The sequence below is a fragment of the Rissa tridactyla genome, chromosome 5, assembly GCF_028500815.1.
Source record: "Rissa tridactyla isolate bRisTri1 chromosome 5, bRisTri1.patW.cur.20221130, whole genome shotgun sequence".
Lineage (NCBI taxonomy): Eukaryota > Metazoa > Chordata > Aves > Charadriiformes > Laridae > Rissa > Rissa tridactyla.
Window position 1 is genome coordinate 41,176,249 of NC_071470.1, and position 23,358 is coordinate 41,199,606.

General features: G+C 63.2%; 1 protein-coding gene across 1 annotated transcript; it reads right to left on the reverse strand.

The window, feature by feature from the left end:
* Positions 1–339: 339 nt before the first annotated feature.
* On the reverse strand, positions 340–22,685 carry ATP6V1B1 (ATPase H+ transporting V1 subunit B1). Its single transcript, XM_054203964.1, has 14 exons — positions 22,558–22,685; positions 11,723–11,778; positions 9,640–9,738; positions 8,013–8,106; positions 5,782–5,859; positions 5,264–5,403; positions 4,275–4,376; positions 3,984–4,081; positions 2,985–3,108; positions 2,616–2,766; positions 2,033–2,115; positions 1,689–1,793; positions 958–1,087; positions 340–845 (listed from the first exon to the last, which is right to left on the reverse strand). Exons 1-14 carry the CDS (start codon positions 22,658–22,660, stop codon positions 679–681), a joined length of 1,530 nt encoding a protein of 509 aa, XP_054059939.1. The 5' UTR covers positions 22,661–22,685; the 3' UTR covers positions 340–678.
* Positions 22,686–23,358: the final 673 nt, after the last annotated feature.

The window sequence follows — 23,358 nt, forward strand, 5'->3', positions numbered from 1 at the left end:
GAAGTGCTGGTGCAAAAGCCACCAGGAACCAAAACTCGCTGCGTCCTGCCACTTTGGCCTGGGGAGACGCTCAGGTCACAGAATCACAGAATCATTTCGGTTGGAAAAGACCTTTAGGATCAGCGAGTCCAACCGCAGACCTAACACTGCCAAGTCCCCCAGCCCCTTCCCCGGGCAGCTCTGCAGCAAACATCCCCCTCTCACGGCCTCTGCACCTCCCGTCTCATCCTAAAATAAAAAATGCCGTGGTTTGAGGAGGTGCCCGCTCAGTGGGAGCATGGGCAGCTTCCTGCCCCTCTGCCCTGCCAGGTGAGGAGCTCTGCCTGCGCCGGGGCAGCCAGCCTGGGCTGGGCAGGGATGCTGCTCCCGCAGGGTACAGGGAAGAGGATGGGAATGGACCAGGCGTCCCCACGGGTGGGAAGGAAACAGCCAGGGTGGGAAGTGCAAGAGCACGGAGGGTTTTTGGTCACCACGGTGGTTTTATTGAGCAAGGAGAAGAGGTTTCTCACCACTTTGTGATGCTGGTGCTGAGGTCCCGCAGCCCTCTGCACCCCCCCCCAGCAGCTAACCCTGGCCAGCCCCACCGGAGGGACCTTTGGATGGTCCGTAGAGGTTTGGGGGTGGGGGGGGAGAGGCTGCTCCCCAAAGCTGACCGTCTCAGCCCAGAGCCAGGGGGGGTTAGAGGGCTGTACTGGCCGCCCCCTGTCCAGATGGCTTGGCCTCACGTGGGTAGTACTCGGCCAGGATGTTCTCGGGGATGCGCTTCAGCAGCTGCTTGGGGAAGATGCGCAGCAGCTGCCAGCCGATGTCCAGGGACTCGAAGATGCTCCGGTTCTCGTAGGGACCTGGGAAGAGATGCAAGCAAGGGAGGTAGAGGAGCTGGGAGATGCTGGGGGTCCAGTCCAGTCCCGAAACCCCCTCCCAGCGCCGGGGCTGGGGTCCGGCCGCCCGCCTCACCCTGGGTGATGAACTGCTTCTCGAACTTCTGCAGGAACTCCAGGTAGAGCAGGTCATCGGGCGAGAGCGCCTCTTCCCCCACCACCGCCTTCATGGCCTGCACATCCTTCCCGATGGCATAGCAGGCATACTGTGGGATGGGTGGGCAGCCATCAGGCAGATGGATGCTCCGTGCAACCCACCGGGCAAGCAGAGGAAGGCGGCAGCACGGGTTTCCCCCTGCCTGGCTTTGGGAACGGCTCAGGGAAACACCAGCCTTCGCTCGGCCATTTGCTGCTGGGTTGTGTCACACTGCACCTTGGGGACACCCAGAGCAGGGTCTGCATGCCTGGGCTCAGCCTGTGTGACCAGGGACTTTTCAAAGCCCTCTGGTGTCTGTAGCATCCACAGCTATATTTATATATAATTATATTGTATATAACAATATACGCTGCATGGAAAAAATCCGGCTTGCTGTCAGCGCGGGATTCTTGCAGCAGGACCAGCTACAGTTCTGCTGCCCCTTGGGGCTCTGCATCCCCTGGACTTTCAACTTCCCAGGGCAAAGCATCCCACCCCCTTCCCCCAACTCCCCCTCAGGGCGAGAAGGTGACAAAATTAAGTCCTTGAGTCCATCATGGCCACGAGCACCAAGATCTCAGCCCCAAGCAGGAGGAGGAGGGCTTTGAAGGGACAAATGATCCCACTCCCCCCACCCCCTACCATCATCCCCCCTTCTGCCCAGCGCTTACCAGCTGGTTGGAGACATCCCCGTGGTCCTTCCTGGTCATGCCCTCCCCGATGGCCGACTTCATCAGGCGAGAGAGGGAGGGCAGCACGTTGATGGGGGGGTAGATCTGCAGGGCGAGAGGGACCCCCCACACACACAAGTTCACCTGCTGCCAGCCCTGCTGGGCACCCCGTGCAGGCAAGGGCACCGCTGCCCCCACTTCGGGCTCCCCCCTGCCCTCGGCACCCCCCCATTATGGTGCTCTTGTGTGGATTCCAGCCTCACGCAATGTCGGTGCGCGTGGCAGTGCTGGATCCATCCTTACTCCACCACGGCACAGAGCTGGGAAGGGGCACGGGAACGAACCTGCCTGTTGTGGAGCTGCCGGTCGACGTAGATCTGCCCCTCGGTGATGAAGCCCGTCAGGTCAGGGATGGGGTGGGTGATGTCTGGGGGAAGGCAGGGTGGTGTGAGCCCCGAAAGTGAGTCTGGCTGCTCAGCTGGGCATAGGACATGGCCGTGCCCCGCGCCAGGGGGTGACCAGAGCAGCACGGCCCTGGGGAAGCTGCACCGGCCTTCGGTTGTGCGCAAGAGCCAATTCCCCCCATCACCAGGCAGAGAACTGCCTCTTTTAGACTCGCCTGTGTGTCTACCCCCACACCCGCACCCCCCCATACCCCCCAAGTCTGAGTCCCCCTCAACCACAGCCTTTGGCTGAAACCCAGAACTCTGCTTTGGCTGCGGAGGGGCAGAGGGATGACTTGAGGGGGAAAAAATAATCCTAAAGCATCCCAGGAAGACCCATTACCCCGATGGATCCCACAAGATCCCCCAAAACTTATTAAACCAAAACAATTTGGTATTTCCCAGCCCTGAGGTTTCCCGGTGCAGGCACAGCGGTGGCACCGCACACCCCGCAGGGACCCTAGTGTCCCCCAGGGAGACTGACCATCATTGGGCATGGTCAGGATGGGGATCTGCGTGATGGAGCCGTTCCTGCCCTCCACGCGCCCGGCACGCTCGTAGATAGTGGCCAGATCGGTGTACATGTAGCCAGGGAAGCCGCGGCGGCCAGGCACCTCCTCCCTGGCTGCTGACACCTGCGGGACGGGGGGGGTTGGCGTTAGCGCTGGATGGGGTCTCAAGAACCCCCAGCATCCTGGGACCCCAAACAGTCCAGGCACCCTGAGCACCCCAGGCATCCCAAGCACCCCGGGCACCCCAGGCATCCCGGGCACCCCAACAGGGCAGTCCTCATCCCCTGCCACATGGGGAGGACACAGGGGACGGGGGCACATCCCGGGGGATGCGCACTGACCTCCCGCAGGGCCTCAGCGTAGGAGCTCATGTCCGTCAGGATCACCAGCACGTGCTTCTCGCACTGGTAGCCGAGGAACTCGGCGGTGGTCAGGGCCAGGCGGGGGGTTATGATCCGCTCGATCCTGCGAGGGGACAGGGCGGTGACATCCCCAGATCCTGCACTACCCCCCCCCTCCCGCAGAGCATCCCTGGAGCCCCACGGGTACCCGCCTGGTGCTGAGCTGCACGGCCTCCCTGCAGCACGCCAGGCTGCTGGCAGGGGTGATCGGTCGCCCCCAGGGACCCCAGCTCTCGGGGTCCCCACGCTGGGACCGGGTGCTGGCCAGGCAGGAGGAGGGTGGCACCCACTGCCCACCCAGGGCATCAGCTCCCAGCTGCTGCGGGAAGGCATGGGGGACCCAAAAGCTGGCCAGCTTTGGTGCCAGCTCCCCTGCTCGTTCGCTGCCCGCTGGGCTGCTCGCTGGCCAGAGCCCAGCATGGCCACAACAGCCCCACCAAGGGGGGGGCCCCCCGCCCCACCCCGCCAAAGGGGCATCCTTCAGCCCCACAGTTCAGAGTGTACCCAGCACAGCCCCCTGCACCCCCATGGTGTCCCTCACTGGACCACACTGGAGGCTGCTCCCCCGTCCCAGCATGAAGGCAGGTTTCGGGGGTGCCAGGAGAGCACATGGAGAAGCCCGAGACACTCAGCACCGTGCAGTATGTGGGCCCCCCCGTCCCACTTCTGCAGCCCCCCAGCTCTGCTGCTCAGGACAGGGCTCACAGCACCCAGGAATGGGGCTGGCCCCTGGGGAGCAGAGGGACCCACAGCCTTTGGGGTCCCAATGCACGGCAGGACCCTGATGACCCCCAGCTGCACCCAGCATCAGCCCCTGCACCTCGATCCACCTGAGGTGGATCAGGTCCTCAGCAGGGAGGGAGGAGAAGGGAGAAGGGAGAAGGGAGAAGGGAGAAGGGAGAAGGAGAGCTGTGTGCTGGAGCCATGGGGCCCACTCACGTGGGGTCATTGGCCAGGTTGAGGAAGAGGCACACGTTCTCCATGGATCCATTCTCTTCAAAGTCTGACTTGAAGAAGCGAGCTGTCTCCATGTTCACCTGCCCACATGGGAGGAGAGGCCAGTCAGCAGGAGTGGGGTGGCTTCGTGCATGGGGAAACTGAGGCAGGTGGGGGACAAGGTAGTGCAGGGAGGTGGCAGCAAGGCTGCCTACAAGCCCTGTGCAATTTGGGCTCCCCACCAACAGGCTTTGCCGAGGTCAGCTGGGCTGTCCTGTCCTGGGACCGACTCACCCCCATGGCAGCGAAGACAATGGCGAAGTTGTCTTCATGGTAGTCCACCACGTCCTTGGACTTCTTCACCAGGCCGGCCTGTCGGCAGATCTGTGCAGCAATCTGCAGTGGGACAGTGACAACTGTGGGGCCAGCACCCATGAACAAGTCCCCCCCAGAGGGGCCGCAGCCCCCCTGGGACGAGGATACGGCTCCTGTGGCAGCGAGGGGCAGGGGGTGGCAGGGATGGAGATGGGACGAAGAGGAGCCAGCAGAGGAGAGAGCATCCCAGGACGGGCACCAGCACCCCCAGCTGCCCACCCAGCCCGCAGCTGGGTACCCACCCGCAGGGTTGGGGGCGAGCGGGGCCTTCCCCCACCACAGCCAGCCATGCTCCCTCACCGTGGCATGGCGCCCATCATGCCAGGCCCTGACTTGACCATGGCCACCCTCCTCTGTCGCACCCAATCTGTCAGGGCTGGTTTTCCATCCCATCGCATCCCTGTCTGTGCCGGGGAAGGCAGGGGCGGCACTGCCCGTCCACCGTGCTGGTGTGCCCGTGGATCAGGCTGACATTTCCAGCGCCTCCTGCTCTGCCCAAGCTCGTGGGTCCATGTGGTGATCTGAGCCCCCCCTGCCCCACAGGCTCGGGCACCCCACATCAGCCCAGATCACCTCTCCCCACCTCTCTCTTGGCGTAGCGGAGTTTGCTTTACCCCCTCATTGTACAGATGGGGAAACTGAGGCACAAGGCAACACAAGCTTCCCTTGTCCTATGTGCAGTAGCCCATCGCCCTGTGTGGCTGGGGGTGTCAGGGAACACAACACACATGCCAAAAGGTTGGTCTGGCCTGTCGCAGCGAGCAGAGCACAGCAGGGAGAGGAGGAGAGATGCAGGAGGCGGGCTCCAGCCCTCCCGAATCCCCCCATGCTGCCTCCTCCAGCATCTTCCTTCTCCCCCACCTGCTGGTGAGGCTGTGCCAGGGGCTCCGCATCCCACGGGAACACACCTCGTTGTGGGGGAGGCCGGCAGCGGAGAAGATGGGGATCTTCTGGCCCCGGGCGATGCTGTTCATCACATCGATGGGCGAGATCCCGGTCTGGATCATCTCCTCGGGATAGATGCGGCCATGGGGGTTGATGGGCTGGCCTGGAGCAGGAAAGGGAATGAGGCACTCGCAGGGCACCCCAAAATGACAGAATCATCCTGGTTGGTGCCAAAAATTAGGCAAGCGTTTCTGGAGCTAAAAAAGAAACATGCTCTTGCACCAGTGCAGCCACCCAGCACCAGCCCTGGGGTGGGATGGGCTCACCGGGCACCACCCCTGCCCCTGTACCCCCACCCAGGGCACCCCAATGGGATGGTGGACGCCCCCAGAGAGCTGGGGTGGGGGAAGCACCGCGGGGCTGCTCTGGCCATCAGGGCACAGCTTTATCCCTGGATGCCCGGCTGCCCCCAAGACCCTCCCGCATCGCCCACGGCTGGTAAAAGGAGCCCGGAAAGCAACGCCGTGCCCAGAGACATCACCGTTAATGTCCAAGAAGTCCTCAGCCATCACCGGGGGACCGCTGTCGATGGGTTTGGCAGAGCCGTTGAAGACCCGACCTGCAAGGAGAGAGCTGCTGGTGCCCTGCTGAACCCACCAGCCGGGGAGGGCGACCCAGCCTGGCACAGAGCCCTGCGAGCGGGCAGCTGCCTGTCCTGCGGCTGCGGGGAAGGGTCTCTAGCCTGCTCCCAGTCCCCTGGGCCAGTGCAGGCAGCACAGGGACAGGCAGCGGTGCTTCCGAGAGCAAAGGTCTGCACCGCTGCTGGGGTTTCTGCAGCACGTGGGGGCACCCGGGGGCTATCCTGCCTCTCGGGGAATGGCTTCCTCCAGAGTACATCCCCCCGGCCATGGGGAAAACCGGGAAATGTAGAGGACCCTTGGGTGACACAGGACATCCCAGCTGCCTCGGGTACTTCAGAGAGGATGCGGGTACCAGTGCTGGGTGTCTGCAGGTGAGGAGCAGAGGATTTTGCACCCGGAGTGGCTGTAGGCACCCACAGCCTCGGGGTTGTGTCCCACAGCCCCCATGCAGGGGAACAAGGTGTTCCTATGTCACTGTACGCGGCGAGCAGGCAGCGTGTCACCCAGGGGCTGGGTGACACCACAGCCCCCAGGGTAGGAAGATGCCAGCGGACAGAGCCAGGTCCCCAGAGACACCCCCCCATGCCATCCGAGCCACCCACCATCACCTCCCCCTTGGGATCCCTGGATGCCGTGCAGGCGGGGTGACACTGAGACCCCCCCCCCATACCAGCACTGGGGAGCCAGGCAGTACGATGCATCACCGTTCACGCTCAGCCTCATCAGCTGGCTTTGAGACACCAGATCGATAGCAGTGAAGCCGGTGTGCCGGCCACACTGGCCTCCCCCCGCCCCCCCTAGCACCCCCGCCTGCCACTGCCGCCCCTATGGGACTTTCTGGTCCCCGACGGGGCCGGGGAAGCATCGCCGTTGTCAGAGCGGATCAAGCTGACGGCAGGGCCGGGGCGCGGGAGCACGGAGCATGAAAGGTCAGTAACCTTGGCGCTGGCTGGGCACCCACGTCTCGCCGGCGCGCAGCGGCTTAATTCAGCGCCGTGGCACAAAGAGTGGCAGAGGGGAGGGAAGGGACGATGCAGGCCAGCACCTGGGGGACCCCAGCCCAGTCTCGGGGGTAGGGAGGGGAAACCACCCCCCGAGCCGGGGAGGGAGGCTTGGGGGGGGACAGCAGGGACAGCCCAGGACAGACTCAGCGCACTCCTGCCCGACCCCTGCCCCCTCCCTGGGGGGACTCATGCATGCACCCTGCATGGGGACAGGGGCACTCTGCCTGGGAAAGGAGTGGGGGGTTCCCACCCCGCTGCCGGGGAGCGGGGACCTGTCAGTCCGTCACCGTGCGCTGCCGTACCGCGCTCGACACCTGCCCCCCCCAGACAGCCTGCCCTTTGCCGCTGCCCTTTGCAGGCAGGGCTCTGGCCGGGTTTCGTGCTGCCGGCAGAGACAGGAAGGAGATTGCAGGAGACACTCGGCCCTCGGCCAGGGAGCGATACCGTGCTTCAGCCCAGGTCCCTTCGCTGGGAACCTGAGTGACCACTGTCACCGGCTGCGACCCCTGAGAGTCCCCGAGGCTGCTTTGGGGCTGTAGGACCCTCGGGAGCCTCTAACACGACTGGGGAGGGGGGTGCAAGACCTGGGACTGAGCTTAAACGGCCCTGAGGGGGCTGCTCAGGGTCATGGGGGTCTGCCAGCACCCAGCTCTGCCTGGGCAGGTGTCCCCATGGGGTGGCCAGTCCCCCTATGTGTCCCAACGCCTGGACACATCTCCAAGCATGGACGGGGAAGATGCTGGGCAGCCCCCAGCTCTCCCAAGGTTGAGGTAATGAGAGTGCTAACGGCATGACCACAGGCTGAAGTTCACCTGTCCTCACCCAGGAAACCTCCTCCCAGTCCAGCCCAAGATTTTTCTCCTGGGACAACTGGGCAGAGTGGACCCAGAGAGGTGTTTTAGCCCCATATGCAGGTGACAGTCGTCATCTCTCTACACTGGATGTGACTCTCCCGGGATCGGAGCGCATGCCCAGGGATGTGCTCAGCCCCTGGGCGGCAGCAGAGCTAAACTCGGAGACCCCAACACCCTCAAACTGCCTGTCCTCCCCGGCTGCCTGCATCTGGGTTACCCCACCACCATCCATGCACCGAGATGTGTCGGGGCTCAGCAGCAGGCTGGGCTTACCCAGCATGTCCTCAGAAACTGGGGTCCGGAGGATGTCCCCAGTAAACTCGCAGGAGGTCTTCTTGGCGTCAATCCCAGATGTTCCTTCAAACACCTGCGGAGACCCCGGGGCAAGAGGCGGGTGGGTGGCAATTAGTGGGGATTAGTGGGCACAGAGGGCCCGGGGACTCGGGGGCAGCCGGGCTCTCCACGGGGAGGTGACGTGATCCGCGCTCACCCGAAAAACCCGTCAGGGTGAGGTGATAAAAGAGGGGGAGAAATCCCAGGGTTAAGAAAACTCCCTTCTGAGGGGCTTCAGCTTGGGGGGAAGCCGGGGGGGTGGGAGCAGGGGAGGGGGGACCACGCTCTTGTTAATGCAATGAGCACGGCAGAAGGGCCTCAGGCAGGGCAGGGAAACCAAAGGCATTTTGATCGGTATAATATTTGACACCGTTTGTATTAATTAACCTCCAGCTCGCTGCTTTAATTAGAGCCGTGTGGCCCCTGGGAGAAGGGCCAGCTTGGGAAAAGCCGGGGGCACCCGTCTGGTGGGGATGCCGGCATGCACGAGGGTGGGTGATGGCCGCAGCACCCGGGTGTGCGCAGGTGCATGCAGGTCAGCCCCCGACATAGCTGCTTCTGCAAAAAGGCTCTTTTTTTTTTTTTTTTTTTTTTTTAACACACTCCCCCCCCCGCCCCTTTCTTTCCTCTCCCGAGGCTGACTCCCTAATAGGATTAAAAGGGCGCTGCAGAGGTCCGGGCAGCATTAGAGGAGGCAGGTTTGGCAGCTGGCCAGCCTGAACCCCGGCCGGGTCGGCTGTGAAGCCACCCCGAGCCCTGGGATGGGCTGATTAGAGGCGGGGGACCCGGGCTAATTGGGCAGGACAGATGCAAACAGCCCCAGTATTCATGGTGAAACCCCACGGCATGGCTGTCCCGGTTCGGGGGGCAGCCTGCCTGCTCCAGGCATCCCAGGAACCCGCTGGATGCCCCAGTTCTAGCCCTGCAGAGGGCTGGTGGCTGTGGGGTGGTGGCAGGAGGGTCCTAAGTTATCCTGCTGGGATGGAGGGGGAGGCAGCCCAGGGAGGCCAATGGGAGGATGTGGGGATGAGGGCTGGGGGGGTCCAAAGGAGGCTGCTGCATCACCCAGCCAGGCTCTCCCTGGCGGGGACACAGGGGGGGGACCTGGAAGGGCAGCTCGGGTGAGGGGAGGACAGACACAGCAGGACGGAGACCCAGCACAGGGGTCATGCCCACATCTGGCCCCGGCATTCTGCTGAAGTTGTGCAGAAGTCAGCATTCTGAACTTGGCACCCAGACACTCGTGCCCTGAGCTGCTGGCACAAGGGCTGGCACAGGTACCAGCCCCATCCCTGCCACTGCCACCCCGCCAGCCCGGGTGCAGCTCCCCGCACTCCAGCTAAAGGGCCATGGGCCAGCAAGGAGCTGTGCCGCAGGATGCTGCCTGTCCCAGGACACCGGTCCTGCAGCCTGCCATGCTGGGAGAGCTGGGACAAGAGCCCGGCAGGGCCCTGCCGGCTGCGACAGCCACCACTGGAGGGGGACAGAACCCTGGGACAGAGCCCCGGGCCATGCAGCGCCTGTGCATCCCTCCCGTCCCACCACGTCCCCGCCGCGCCGGGCTCACCTGGACGATGGCTTTGGAGCCCATCACCTCCAAGACCTGTCCGCTGCGGCTGGTGCCATTGGGCAGCATGAAGTTCACGATCTCGGCGTACTGGGCAAACTGCAGGGACACGGTCAGGGTAAGATGGGTCGCGGGGGAGCGGGGGGGCTTCTCTCCCTGCTGCCAGACCATCCCTTGCACCCCTGCCTGCACGGGCCTGTCCGCCAGTGCTGCCTCAGTTTCCCCTCCTGTGGTTGAGGGGTTTGCACTCCCTGCAGCCACTGAACCGTGCCTCAGTTTCCCCAGCATTGCAGGGTGCCTGTAAAGGGTGCTCTCGGACACAGCAGGCTCCCCAGAGCCTGACAACTAACAAATTCAAACCCCGTTCCCTACCAGAAGCAGACAGACCCATCACCTGCATAGAGCAGCGTCTCTGAGACTCTGCCAAAGCGCATCCACAGCCCTGGATAAACCTCCCCAGAGCTGGTGGCATCCCTCGGGAACCCCTTGGGGACCCGCCCATGGCCAGCCCCCCCGGTGGGACAGAGCAGCCCGGGCTGCCCGCACCACTCAAGACGCCAGGGAGCCGTGGGATCCCCCGTAGTCCCCCCCTGAGCTGTGAAAGGTTAAGTCGGGGATCACACTGACACCACTTCGCATCAGAGTGGACAGAGGGGCGAGCAGGACCCAGCACCCGTGGGGTGCAAAGGCTGCAGCCCCTCCCCCCCAAAGGACAATGACCGACCTCCCTGACCCCCACCCAGCCGGGATCCCCCGAGGTGGATGGAGGGGACTTTTCTGCAACCCCTTGGTGGAGGGACAGGTCCTGCTCTGGGGACAACGTCCAACGGGGTCCACTCCATGAGCGTGCCTGCCCAGCCCTGCCTGCCCAGCACGCTCTGTGTTCCCTTCCATCTCCTCCGCCTCCTCCTCCTCCTCGCTCCCAGCCACCGGGGCTGGCTCCGGTGCTGTGAACTTTGGACTTTAATTCTTCTATAAAGACCTTTGCATAAAGGACAACAAAGCAAAGGAAACACCCGCCACGGTCTGGCTCTTTAATTGAGCTTATTAATTTCCATCCTGCCGGGCTTGGCATGAAAGGGGCCATAGAAATGAGCCACCGGTCAACAAAGCCCCTCGGAGGGTCCCGGCTGGCTGGGCCACGGAGGAATGCTGAGACACCCGGCGCCTACCCAAGTGAACCCAGACCCAGCTCCAGGAGCAGGGACAGGCAGGGTGCCACCAAGGTGCCACCCGGTGCTGGGGGGATGGGCTGAGCTGGGGTTCATGACATGGCCTCGCTCAGACCATGCTCCCAGATGGAACCGAGCGTGGGTAAGGGCACAGGGGACAGGAGCCAGAGCTTTGGCAGGGGCACAGGGGGACGGGGGACAGGAGCTGGAACTTCAGCAGGGGCACAGGGGACAGGAGCCAGAGCTTTGGCAGGGGCACAGGGGATGGAGGACAGGAGCCAGAGCTCGGGCAGGGGACAGAGGGACAGGAGATGGAGCTTCAGCAGGGGGCACAGGGGATGGGGGACAGGAGCTGGAGCTTCAGCACGGGCACAGGGGACAGGAGCCAGAGCTTTGGCAGGGGCACAGGGGGACGGGGGACAGGAGCTGGAGCTTCAGCAGGGGCACAGGGGACAGGAGCCAGAGCTTTGGCAGGGGCACAGGGGATGGAGGACAGGAGCCAGAGCTCGGGCAGGGGACAGAGGGACAGGGGACAGCAGGTGTCTGGGTGCAGGGGCACACGGGACGAGCGCAGGGTGCCCAGGCAGAGCGCACGCATGGCCACCCGTACGCTCACACGCGTCCCCGTGCCTGTGCACACACACATTTGCACACCCACACGCGTGTGCAGGCTGGCACATGGGCTCTGCTGCCGGCCGTGTCCAGAGGAGGGAGCTCGGAGCTGGCTGACAGACCCCAGAGAGGAGGGGACAGCCCAGGGGACAGGGGACACGCTCCCCCGTTGCACCCTCCCCGCCTGGGAGGGGGGCTGTCAGCCAAACCCAGGCAGGGACAGCACGGTGGTCCCCGCACAGCCCAAAGTGACACCCTTGAGATGTCCCCTCGTCACCCGCCAGCAGACAGGGTCCTACCTTCACATTGTCCAGCACCACCAGTGGCCCATTGACACCGCACACCGTCTTGTAGGCTGGGGATGGGGGGGAAGGACACACCATCAGCCCCCAGAGCCAGGGATGCTCCTGCCCCACTCCCGGCATTGCCACCCCCAAACCATGGGCACCAGGGGGGCTGCAGCCCCGGCAGGGCAGGATCCATCCCACCCCAGCACCGTCCATTCCTGCTATCCTATTCCTTATCCTAACTACAGACCAAGTGACTGGCAGCTGCTAAACTGGAAACCCAGAACATCCATCCTGCAGGAAACATCGCTTTTACTAAATTAATTTCATTTCAGTTCATATAAAACATTTCAATAGAAATAAATGTGCAGAAAGGAAGCACATTTAAAGCCAGGAACGTGGCGGCAGTGGCGGCAGCCTGCCCCAGCCAGCAGACTGAAAGACTTTCTGCAAGTCAATTATTTCCCCTGTCCAAGCACAGTTTTTCATTACACCAAGATTTTGCTTAAAACCCCCCCCACCACCACCTTTTTGTGGAAAAAAAAAAAATAAAAAAAAAAATATTGTATTACCAAGTCACAAGAGCCACATCCTACCCAGGCAGAGAAGGGCTCGGGGCCGTGGGCAGTGCAGATGGGTGGGCAGTTTCCATCCAAAAATGGGCCGTCACCCCACACCCTCTCCCACTGCGGAACCCCCTCCTCGCCCACAGAGACCCTGGTGACTCCCTTGTCCCCACCTGGACTGCCAGGGACAGTGGTTCACACCCTGCCACTGCCACCCCTCACCAAACACTGCCTGCAGCGCAATTAAGGCAGGATTAGGTCCGTGTCATTCCCCCCCTCCCCATGGCATGGCTCTGCTCCATGGTGGCTTCCTGCCATCGTGCCCGGTGACAGCGCAGCAGCCAGACCAGCCCGGGGGATGCTTTGCCTTCCCGAGGTTCCCCCAGTGCGCTGGGCAGGGATGCCACAACCAGGGATGACAGCACAACTGGCAGTTTTCAGACCCAGGATAAGCAATGTCCCTCCATGACTCAGCTTCCCTGGCTCAAAACCCCACCAAGCAGCACCAGCAGAGCTCCCCAGCCTTGGGCAGCCCCATCCCAATGGCACAGTTGCCCCGGCAAGGTGGCACCACAGCCTGGTGACCTGCTGGGCACTCCAGTAGCTCCTGCAGGTCCCAACCCCCTTCCCACCAAGGAATCACCATCTCACCAAGCTCCTTCCCATCCACCCTTCTCCACCTCCCATTCCCTCCAGCAGATCCTTCATAGTCCCAGCCCTGCTGTTACAACGCAGCCCCCGCGCCCTGCCCGCAGCCCAGGGACAGACAGCTCATCCTCCAAAAACCATGGCCACGGGCAGAGACAGCAGCCCAGGCGCTGCGTGATGGGCACAGCCCTTCCATCTCCCACAAGGCCCTTACCTTCAGCCACCAGCACATCAGCAGAGCTGCCCCTGCACCACGGCAGCCCAGGAAGTCACCTCTCATCCCCAGAGGAGTCCCCAGGATGGAGAACGCCAGCTGGACGCTGCCGAGCAGGAGGATGGGCTTTTGGGGCCACCACTGCCAAGGCAAGGTCCAGGCACCCAGTTTGGTCCAGGTCCAGTGCAGGGTGGCACTGCCCAGCTGCCGCAGGGTGCTAGCCTGGGACCCCGCGGTTCAGGATGAGACCTCAGAGTGCCAGGGACTCGCACAGCACTGCATTTGGGCAAGGAAATGAGGGTGCTGGGGATGTGACTTCTCCAAAGTGACTTGGAAGACCCCAAGGGATAGCCATGGGGCAGGGAGGCACCTGGGACGTTGAGCACAAGGGTGACAACTAGGGATGAACCCATGTACGAGCCCAGCAAGAGGAGGCAGGTCCCCAAGGCCGGGGAGAGCGAGGGTTGGGAGCAGCTTCCCAGGCGAGTGCAGGTGCTGGGGAACTGATCCGGCTCTTAAGCTGCTCCTTGATCATTTTACCGATGTGTCAAACGCCGTAACGCCTGCCATGGCAGGGCCTGGCTTTGCTGACCCCGCCGGGCCCTTTCATCCCTCTGCCCTCTCTTCTCACACCATGTTCTCTGATTTACTCACGATCCTAATAGGATTGGAGAGGCCAGGCCAGCTGGCGAGCTCGCCGGCCTCCCTCCCCGTCGGCTGCGGGGATGGGTGGTCCACGTCGCGGCAGCGGGATGCGGGTCCCCACGCCACAGCATCCCAGGCACCGGTGCAGCTCTGTGGATGCAGGAGCCGGCCCCGCGTGCATACTCGGCAGCACAGCCCGACCAGCTCCAGGAACTTCATTTCTGGGTCCCATTTGCCCCTTGCTGGCCACATCCCACATCAGAGAGCACCCATCCCTGGCGACCCCACAGCCCAGCGCGGGGTCACCCCCTGCAGCATAACCAGGCCCCCAGTGTCCCCCTTCCCTTGCCCAGCCCACCCCCTGGAGCGGACGCTGGCTGTGCCGGTAATCCCTGCCATTTTTGCAATTAGCCTTGTCCTCGTTTCCCAATTACGCCCAGTTCCTGCTGGTCACCCATTCAGCAGCCTGGGGGGCTGGCACGCCAGGAGCCAACCTCCTCGCCTTTTGTCTCCTTTATTCCCAAAGTGACCATTCTGCCTTTTATTTCCCCTTCCAGCTCCTTCACAAACATCCACCGCCGCCACCTCGCCTGCTTCCCTTCCCCTGGGAGGTTTTGTTGGGCTCTTTTCTTCTCTCCCTGTGTCTCCTCCGCAGCCCCAGCTGTTGGGGAGCCACCCACGTGGGACAGGGCCACAGGGCTCATCCCTCTCCCTCAAGCACGGTGGTCTCCAGTCTAGACCTGATGCCTGCCAGCCCCCTCGGGACCCTCCTGGCTTCCCTCCCAATGCACTGGGCTGTCTTCTCCCACCAAGGACATTGGACTCTCTGACAGCACTGCTTGGTGCCCTATGGCTGTGACACTGGATCATCGGCCAAGCTCTCTGCCTATTCATCCATCCATCCATCCTCCCATACATCCTCCCATACATCCATTCATCCAGCTCTGCATCCATCCATCCATTCATCCGTCCACCCATCCATCTACCCATCCATTCATCCATCCACCTACTTATCTTTAAATAACATACATATATACATATATTAGCCCTCCAGCCACCACTCAGGGAGGGGAGCACTATTCCTCTCATTTCCTCATGGGGAAACTGAGGCAGAGAAGGGTCCCCAGCCCAGACTCGTGGGGGTCCCTGGCAGCGCAGGGTCTCAATGCTGGCTTTCCCACATGCTCCTCTCTGACCACACCAGTCTGTTTACAAAGGAGCTGCCCTCTGCCGTCACCAGATCCCCTTCCTTCCTCACCATGACTTTGTTTTGGGGATGCGTTGTAGGGTGGTGACAACATCACCAGCATCTCCAAGAGAGAGGGAGAAATGTAACCCAAGGGCCTGGGCCTGGCCACACAGCCCTGCAACGTCACCTCCAACTCCAGTGACAATGATCAAGGCTTGCTCTTGGAGTCACAGCATGGTGGAGGTGGGCAGGGATCTCTGGAGATCTTCTGGTCCAAGCGCTGCTCAAGCAGGGCCACCGGGAGCCACTCCCAGGGCTCCATCTGGTGTGGTGTTGAAGATCTCCAGGGATGGAGGCTCCACAGCCCTGGCAGCCTGGCCCAGTGCTTGGCCACCTTTCCAGTGAGAAAAGGCATTTTGGAGACTGGGCCTCCAGAGGATGGACAGTCGGACAGCCAGACTTGGTCACGGAGAAATTAATAGGAAGGTGATAAAAAAAATGTTGCTCCATGATTCCCTGTTCTTCACCTTACAAAACTCCCATGGGCTTTGCCTCGCCAGCCGTCCTGGGGGACTCCCTTCGGGCTTGGCTTGCCTTCCTGTGCCGAAGCGAAACAACGCCCCAGCTGACGCTATGAAAAAATTAATCTCATGCAAGGCATCTGCCTGCAAAATTTTCTCATTTTCTACAAAGGATCCTGCAGCTCCTGGCTTTGCAAATGGGGCAGCCCCAGGGCTTCACCCCCCTCAACGCCTGCCAGCCCCAAACCCAGCCAGCCCTGGCCACTACGGCAAAGCTGAAGCCAGAGTCCCCCTGCCCAGCACTTGTTGCTTCGCTCCAGCCCCCTCACCCATGCCCATCTCTGCGCCGCGAAGGGCTCTATCGCGATAGAGAAGGAAATCACGACAGTAACGCCAAGTGACAGCCCACCAAACGGTCCTGGGGATGGAAGGACTGAGAAGGAGGAGGAGGAAAGGGATGGGGAGGGACGGGGCGGAGGAAGGGGAGCCCCCTGCTACCGGAAAGCACTAATTCAGATAATTAAGACGTTGAGCTGTTATGAACAAGCCGGGGGGAGGAGCGGCGGGGTGGGTGGGCTGCGGTGGCCGGCGGGGACGGAAGGCTGCCGGGGGGCACGGCCGGGGAGCGGGGGGGGGGGGTTGAAGGGGAGGGGGGAAGCACGGGGAGAAGGGCCAAGAGAAAAGAAAAGTCTTTCAACCTGGCCTTTCCACACCCCCAGCCCCAAATTCACAGCTCCTGTCAGATGCAATCTCCGTTAGCCCTGACACTCACGCACTACTAACCACCGCGGCGGCCGGAGCGGGGGGAAAGGGCCCCTGGTGACAAAGAGGACCCGACTCAACTACACCCGCCGCTAATTGCTCCCAGCACTCACCCGCCCTGCCCTCCCCAGCCCCCTGCCCCAGCCCGGCCATCGCTGCCGGCTCCCCCGGCCCGACACACGCCTTAGGGTTCTGCTCCAAAGTGTGACGGGGGATCGCTCCTGACCTCCGGAAGGGACGGTGGTCCCCAGGAGCTGCCATCTGCCGCGGCGAGGGGATGGATGTAGCCCTGACCCCATCCCTCCTCCAGCCTCGGCCACGGGGAAAAAACCTGCTGAGGGTATTACCTTCCCCGCAGAAGTGATGGAGGTTGATTTTGGACAAATTTTGGACCAGTTTGTCACCTGGCCGGTGATGGTCACCTTGGCCGATGAGCTTTGCACATCCCCTACCCCGAATTATGAACCTGGAGTTTGCACGCAGCCGTCAGAGCCTTCCAAACCCTCTCCCATCTTCAGCCCCACGCGCGGGCTGATGCCCGGGATGGAGCGGGCTGAAGGGGAACCGAGCTGGAGCAAAGATAGGAAACGGGACTCATAAATAGCCCCAAAATCCCCCAAACCCTCTGCCCTCCAGCCCAGAGCAAGGAGAGAGATGAAGGGGCATCTCAGGAGGTCCGGAGCCAGTCCTGAGCCACCCTGGGGCACCAGGACAGGTCTCCGGAGTCCCCCAGCACACACCTGGCAGGCACGGAGCGGGGGTTCCACTGCACTGCCCCACTCCTGGCACCCCACAGAATGGGCAGCGGACACCTCATGGGGCAGAGGGGTCTGGGCGTGCTGAGCACAAGGTGCAGGGCAGCCGTGGGCTGCTCCAGATGGGGCTGGATGAATCCCACATCCCCCCAGATGCTGCTCACCATTTCATCACGTATGCCTAATTTTTAACCAAAATGCAAAGCCAGGCTGTCCCTTGAAGTGCTCCCAGGATGGGGCATGAATTCGGCCCTGATGGCAACTTTGAGCTCAAAATCATGGAAGAGGATGCACATCCCCGGCACCGGAGCCGTGGTGGTGACCCATTCTCTGGGAATGGCAGGATCCACCAGGACGCACCTCACCAAGCCCCCTCCACCCCACCCCAAGAGCCAGCATCGCCTGGTGACCGTGTGGTGAGCGTGGCAGCCCAGGGCCGTCCTGGGACTTTTCCGACAGTCCCTAAGTGACCGCTTTCCCCCTCCGCAACCTGCCCATTGTGCCATGTGTCACTTTGTGCCGCGCTGTCAAACCCACCGGCCTGTCCCAGCCCGGCGGGGCCGGTGAAAAGCCCGGCGGGGGGTCGCACTCTATGCCACTAATTAGGGCCCCGGCGGCCGAGGGTTCCCATACACACCTGCACGTCATGTGAGGAAAGGCCAAAGAATGGCAGGACCAGCCGAGCGTGAACCAAACAAGCCAACGCAAGGAAAAAAAAAAAAAAAAAAAAAAAAAAAGGGGGAAAAAAAAATTGCTGGGCTTGCTGTCGCATTTTCTATCAGACAAAACAGGGGCCGGCCAGAGGTGGGGGCAGGCGGCAAGGAGCGGCGCTGCTGGACCCCGGCCCTGGGCGACCAATGCAGGCACCAGCTGGGCTGAGGGTTTTCCAGAAGCCGAGGGGAGATGGCCCCAGGAGGAAAGGAGAAGGGACAGAGAGCGGGACTGTGGGACTGGGGGATCCCGACGCGCCATGGGGCAGAGGACCCTGCTCTGGTGGGATGGAGCGTGAGGTGCTGGGGATGCTGCAGTGGTAGGACGGATGGACGGCTCCTGCAACCGGGAGCTGGAGCACGGGGAACAGACACAACCGGCTTGCCCAGGCTCGGCCAGCAGCAGGACACGGGCATGCAATGGCTGCAGCCCCCAGGAACCCGCCAGCCCCTTCGCCAGCCCTACGAACCCACGGCAGCCACCACCTCCTATAGTCACACCAAGGATGTCAGCCCAGCTCTGCTTCTGAGCAGTCTGGCAGCTCCATCAAAGAGGGCAAGGGGCTCCTGGAGTCTTCTCCAGGGCATCCACAACCCTCCCGTCTGCAGCAGTGGGATGCTGCCGTGGCAGCACTGGGAAGGGGGCAAGGTTCCAGCGGAGCCAGTTAGTTGTGAGACGGGAAAAGAGCCACAGGAGCAGCAAGCTCTCCATCACCAGCAACCTCCCTCTGCTGATGGACGGGCGACCCATGTGTTTATATACGTGAAAACAATCCAATTTCATTTAGGAAATGGCCATAAGGGGCTCGCACCTTCCATAGGCTCCTCCACCTGCAGGTCCCCATGGGGACAGGCTACATCCCCTGCACTGTGCCCCCCCGCAATGCCACCGTCCCCTCCCTCCCTGCCGTGCAGCCCCGGGCTCTGCGGCAGCCGACAGGGCTCCTGGGAACCCTCTGGTGGAGCTAAATTTGGACTCCTCCACCAAGGCTCTGCCAAGCTGTGACTCAGGGTCTCGCCCCCGGTGAGCAATCTCAGGTCTGAAACTGAATCCAAGTTGCTGGGCGAGGCAGGGAATGTCGAGAGAAGATAAACCAAAGAGACCAGACAATTTAATGCTCCTCCGTCTGGCAACTCAGTGCTGAGCCTCGCAAGCCTTTCGCTCCTCCCTGGAGGCTGGGGGGGACCTGGGCTGAGGGCACAGCCCGACATGGCCCCAGGAGGCTCAGCACCCAGCTCCTGCCCAGCAGCAGCCCCCAAGGAGAGACGTGTCGGGGTGCCCAGGGCTTGGGGATCTCCCTGGTTCCTCTCCTCCTGCTTCCCACATTCCCAGCGGGCAATGCCACATCCCAAACCCCACTGGCCACAGCTCCCAAAGGCACGGTCCCCAGCCCAGCGCTGGCACCAGGCCCAGACCCAGCAGGAGACAAGCACCATGGCTAACGGGGCCGGTTGGGACGCAGCAGAGAAGCTGAGACATGTCCCACCAAACTCCCCTTCCCAGGCTGCCATCGCACGGCACAACCATTGTGTCACCGGGCTTGCTGACAGCAAACTCCTGCTTTCTCCATCCATCCATCCATCCATCCATCCATCCATCCATCCATCCCACCCCCTTGCAGCCCAGCCCTCGAGCCGCTTCCAGGCTGTGCTTGCTGAGTTCAAAGTGCGCCGTGGGGCCCTGCCAGGCTGTGGGGCAGGGTGTGGGGCACCCCACTCCGCACAAGCAGCCGGCGAGCCCACGTGCGGGCAGCAGCCCCGAGCCCACGTGCGGGCAGCGGCATTGTTCGCTGGGTTGTTTTTCGTAAAGATGGGTCAAGTCAAAGGCCAGGAGGTGATAAGTGCTTCTTCCACTCGCTTGTGCTAATGGATTTGCAGCGCTAGGAAGCAGCTGCTAATACCTCTCCCGCCTCTCAGGAGAGCCGGCCCCAGCAGAGCAGCGCAGGCAGCGCTCTGCCTGCTCCTGCCAGCCAGCCCTGCCTGCCCGCAGCCCTGCTCGGCCCCCCAGTTCCCCCCAGCTCCAGCTGCTGGGCATCAAGGTGCTGGGGATAATGTAGCTGCTGCTGTGCCCAGTGTCACACTGGGACCCCGCGCTGCTGGGACCCCAGACCTGCCACGCTGCACCCACGTGGCATGGCACCATCCAGAAGCTCAGCTGCCCTTAGCCCCACACTGCCTCTTCCCTCATGCTGGAGGGGAGGGGTCTCCATATACCGCCCCCAGACCCCTCCAAATGTCACCCCAGGACCCCCACATTGCCAGGGTCCCTTCTCCTGGCTCCCACCCTCACCTTCTCCATGCAGCACATTTTTGGGGCAGCCCCTCCCACTCCAGGACCCACCTCTCCCCCCCCCGGCCTCCGTCTCCAGCTCCCCCCAGCACACAGGGCTGCAGAGCATCGGCTTGTTACGGTCCTGTGCTCCTCACACACACCTCTCCAACCTCTCTCCAACAGACGGTGGTGACAGGACATCCCGGGCAGGACTTTGTCCCAACCTGGATGTGGCTGCTGGGGGTCTGGCTTTGCAGAGCCAGCCTGGCAAAGCGGGCACTGCCCGTACAGCCAAGCCATGGAGGGGCAAAACATGGCTTCCTCTAAAATAAAAGTACTTGGCTGTGGTCATGGCAGGCAGGAAGAAACTTGAGAATGGGGATTTTTGCCTTGAAAAGGCAGGAAGAGCGCAGGAGCCACATGCCAGGTTGGCTGGGTCGAAATGGGTCCAGCAGAGAGCTCCAGGGAGGGGAAAGCCCACGGAGACTCTGCGGGAGCTCGGTCCCACGCTGCGCCAGGGGAGGACGACCCACCACTCCACGGGTGCCAGCCAGGTCCCGCAGTGCCAGCCCTCGGTCCCTGCCCTGTCCCCTCCCAGCTGGGGCAGAGAGCCTCGTTGGGGGCTGCTCTGGGGGGCTCCATGTTGGGACCCTCCATGCAGGCAATGGGGGTGGCTGCTCTCCCAGCCCAGCAAACCCTCTCCCATGGGCGTGTGAAGAGATGGCCGCAGCAGGGAGAGTCTGTGCCTGCAGGATCGGGCCAGGGAGTCCACGGGGAGGGCAGGACCTGCCCCTAATAGAACAAAAACCAGCCTTGGCTCCCCACGGCCACCTCCCTGCCCACCCAGTGGCCCTCCTCGGGCCAAGGGCTGGCTCTCACCTGGCGTGAGCTGGGGAGAAGTCACCCATGGGTGGCTGCTCCCTGCTCCATGTTGACAGCAAACACGGGGCGGGTGGCCGGGCAGAGCCGGCTGCGCTCAGCCATGCCGGGAGGGTGCAGCTGGGACCGTGGCAGCCCGGAGCCACCTGGCTCGGGACGAGGGAGGTGACAGCAAAGCCGTCCTGACCCGGGAGCGAAGGCACAAAGGTCACAGCAAATGTCCTTGATGCCTCTGAGCCTGCTGCGCTCAGGGCCGGGATGCTGGGGCGGGAAGGGGTGGGGGGGAGTGTCACAGCCCACCCCCTAGATTTTGGGGCTGGCATGATGCCAGGCTTCCCGAGGTCTGGGTGGGATGGGGGTGCTGTGGGGGGGTGAGGGTGCCAGTGTCAAGCCGGCAGGCCGGTGCTGCCTGTAGGTCCCGTGGGCTGCTGCGAGCAGGGTGCGCGGGGGTGAACAGAGCTGCCGGCACCCATGGGTGCACGCAGTCCTGGCAGTACGGACACACAGACAAACCCCCTCCCTGATGGATGCAGCCAGCTGCACAGGCTCTGGCACACGAGTGTGCTGGGAGAGGCCATGGGAAACGTTCGGAAAACACCTCCCCATCCCCCCCACTGCCCAGGCTGTGCCCCCAGCTCCCCCCCCGCCCAGCATGGCTGACCCCAGGGACACCTTGGCAGGGCCTGCACCTGCGCACAGGAGCACTCCACCGTTTCGGGGCCAGGGAGAGGGTCACACTGGGGAGGTGAACACACAGAGAGGACTCGGAGCAGCAACAGGGGCGGGTGGTCCCTCCCTCCCTCCTGCATTTCAAGGGAGGATGGGGCTGTTGACCTCATTTGCCCCCCCTGCAGCGGGTCGGTACGGGCTCCATCGCCTGGAAGGGCACCTGGTGCACCCCAGCACCGCTGTGGGACCGGACGCTGCCCAGCACGCACCCCACAGTCCATGGGGGGGGCCGTGACACCTTCGCAGCCCCTGCAGCTGCAGACCCAGGAGGGGTGACAGCCCCACAGCCCCACAATAGTCCCCGTGCCCTCCCACACAGCCCCTGTGCTCCCCCCAGGGGTCTCGGCAGCGAAAGCAGAACACCTGCCTGCAAGCAGGGGGCACGGAGGGATGGAGGGCTACCAGAGCCTGGATCCCTGCCCGTCCCAGTGTCACCCACCAGTCCCTGCCACCCCTGCCTGCCCCACTGCCGCTCAGTCATCCCTGCCATCCCTGCCTACTCCGGTGTCACCTACCTGTCCCTGCCATCCTTGCCTGCCCCTCTGCCACCCACCCGTCCCTGCCACCCGGGCCTGCATCAGTGTCACCCACCCGTCCCTGCCACCCCTGCCTGCCCCAGTGTCACCTGTCACTGACACCCCTGCCTGCCCCAGTGTCATCCACCCATCCCTGCCTGCCCCACTGCCACCCACCCGTCCCTGCCTGCCCCGCTGCCACCCACTAGTCCCTGCCATCCCTGCCTGCCCCGCTGACACTCAATCATCCCTGCCATCCCTGCCTACTCCAGTGTCACCTACCTGTCCCTGCCACCCCTGTCTGCCCCACTGCCACCCACCCACCCATCCCTGCCACCTCGGGGGTACCCACGGTGACCCCCCCAGCTCGGAGGCAGAGGGACGCCGTGACCGACGCCGTGACCACCCCCGTGTTCCCCCCCGCGCCTCTCCCCGCACTCACTCAGCCTGGGGCTGCTGCTGTAGTTGCGGGTGACGGCCAGGACGTGCTCCCGGGCTGCGGGCAGGGCTGCCGCCGCCGCTGCGTGCACCTTGGTGGCGGCCATGGCCGGGGCTGGAGCCGGGGCTGGAGCCGGGCAGGGCGCGGGGGCGGGCGGCAGCGCCCGGGGATTTTGTACCCCTCCACACCGGCCCTGGCCGGTCCCGGCCCGTCGGGGCCGCCCCGCCCGCAGTCCCGGCCGCTCCGGCAGCGGCCGCAGCCCCGTGTTGGCTGTAAACAGTGTGAGGGAGCGGCGGGAGCAGCCCCCACCCAGCCCCTCACCCGGGCGGCGGGGCGGCAGAGCCGGGACGGGGCGCGTAGGGGCGGGGGGGAGCCTGAGGGGTGGGGGGGTTAAAGGGAGGGGTAAGCCTAAAGGTAGGGGTAAAAGTAGGGATGGGAGTAGGGGTAAAGATAGGGGCAGGGATGGGACTAGGGATGGGAATAGGGGTAGGTATAGGGGTGGGGATAGGGATACGGACGGGGATAGGGGTAGGGGTAGAGATGGGGACAGGGATAGGGGGAGGGATGGGGATAAGGATAGGGGGAGGGACAGGGGGAAGGATGGGGATAGAGTTGGGAGCAGGGATAGGGATAGGGATGGGGTGGGGTGGGATTGGGGTGGGATTGGGGTGGGGTGGGATTGGAGTGGGGACAAAGTTGGGGTAAAGGTAGAGTTTGGAGCAGCATTAGGGGCAGGGGGAAGGATAGGGATATGTTGGGAGGAGGGCTGGGGTAAGGGTGGTGTTGTGGGTAGGGGTGAGGGGT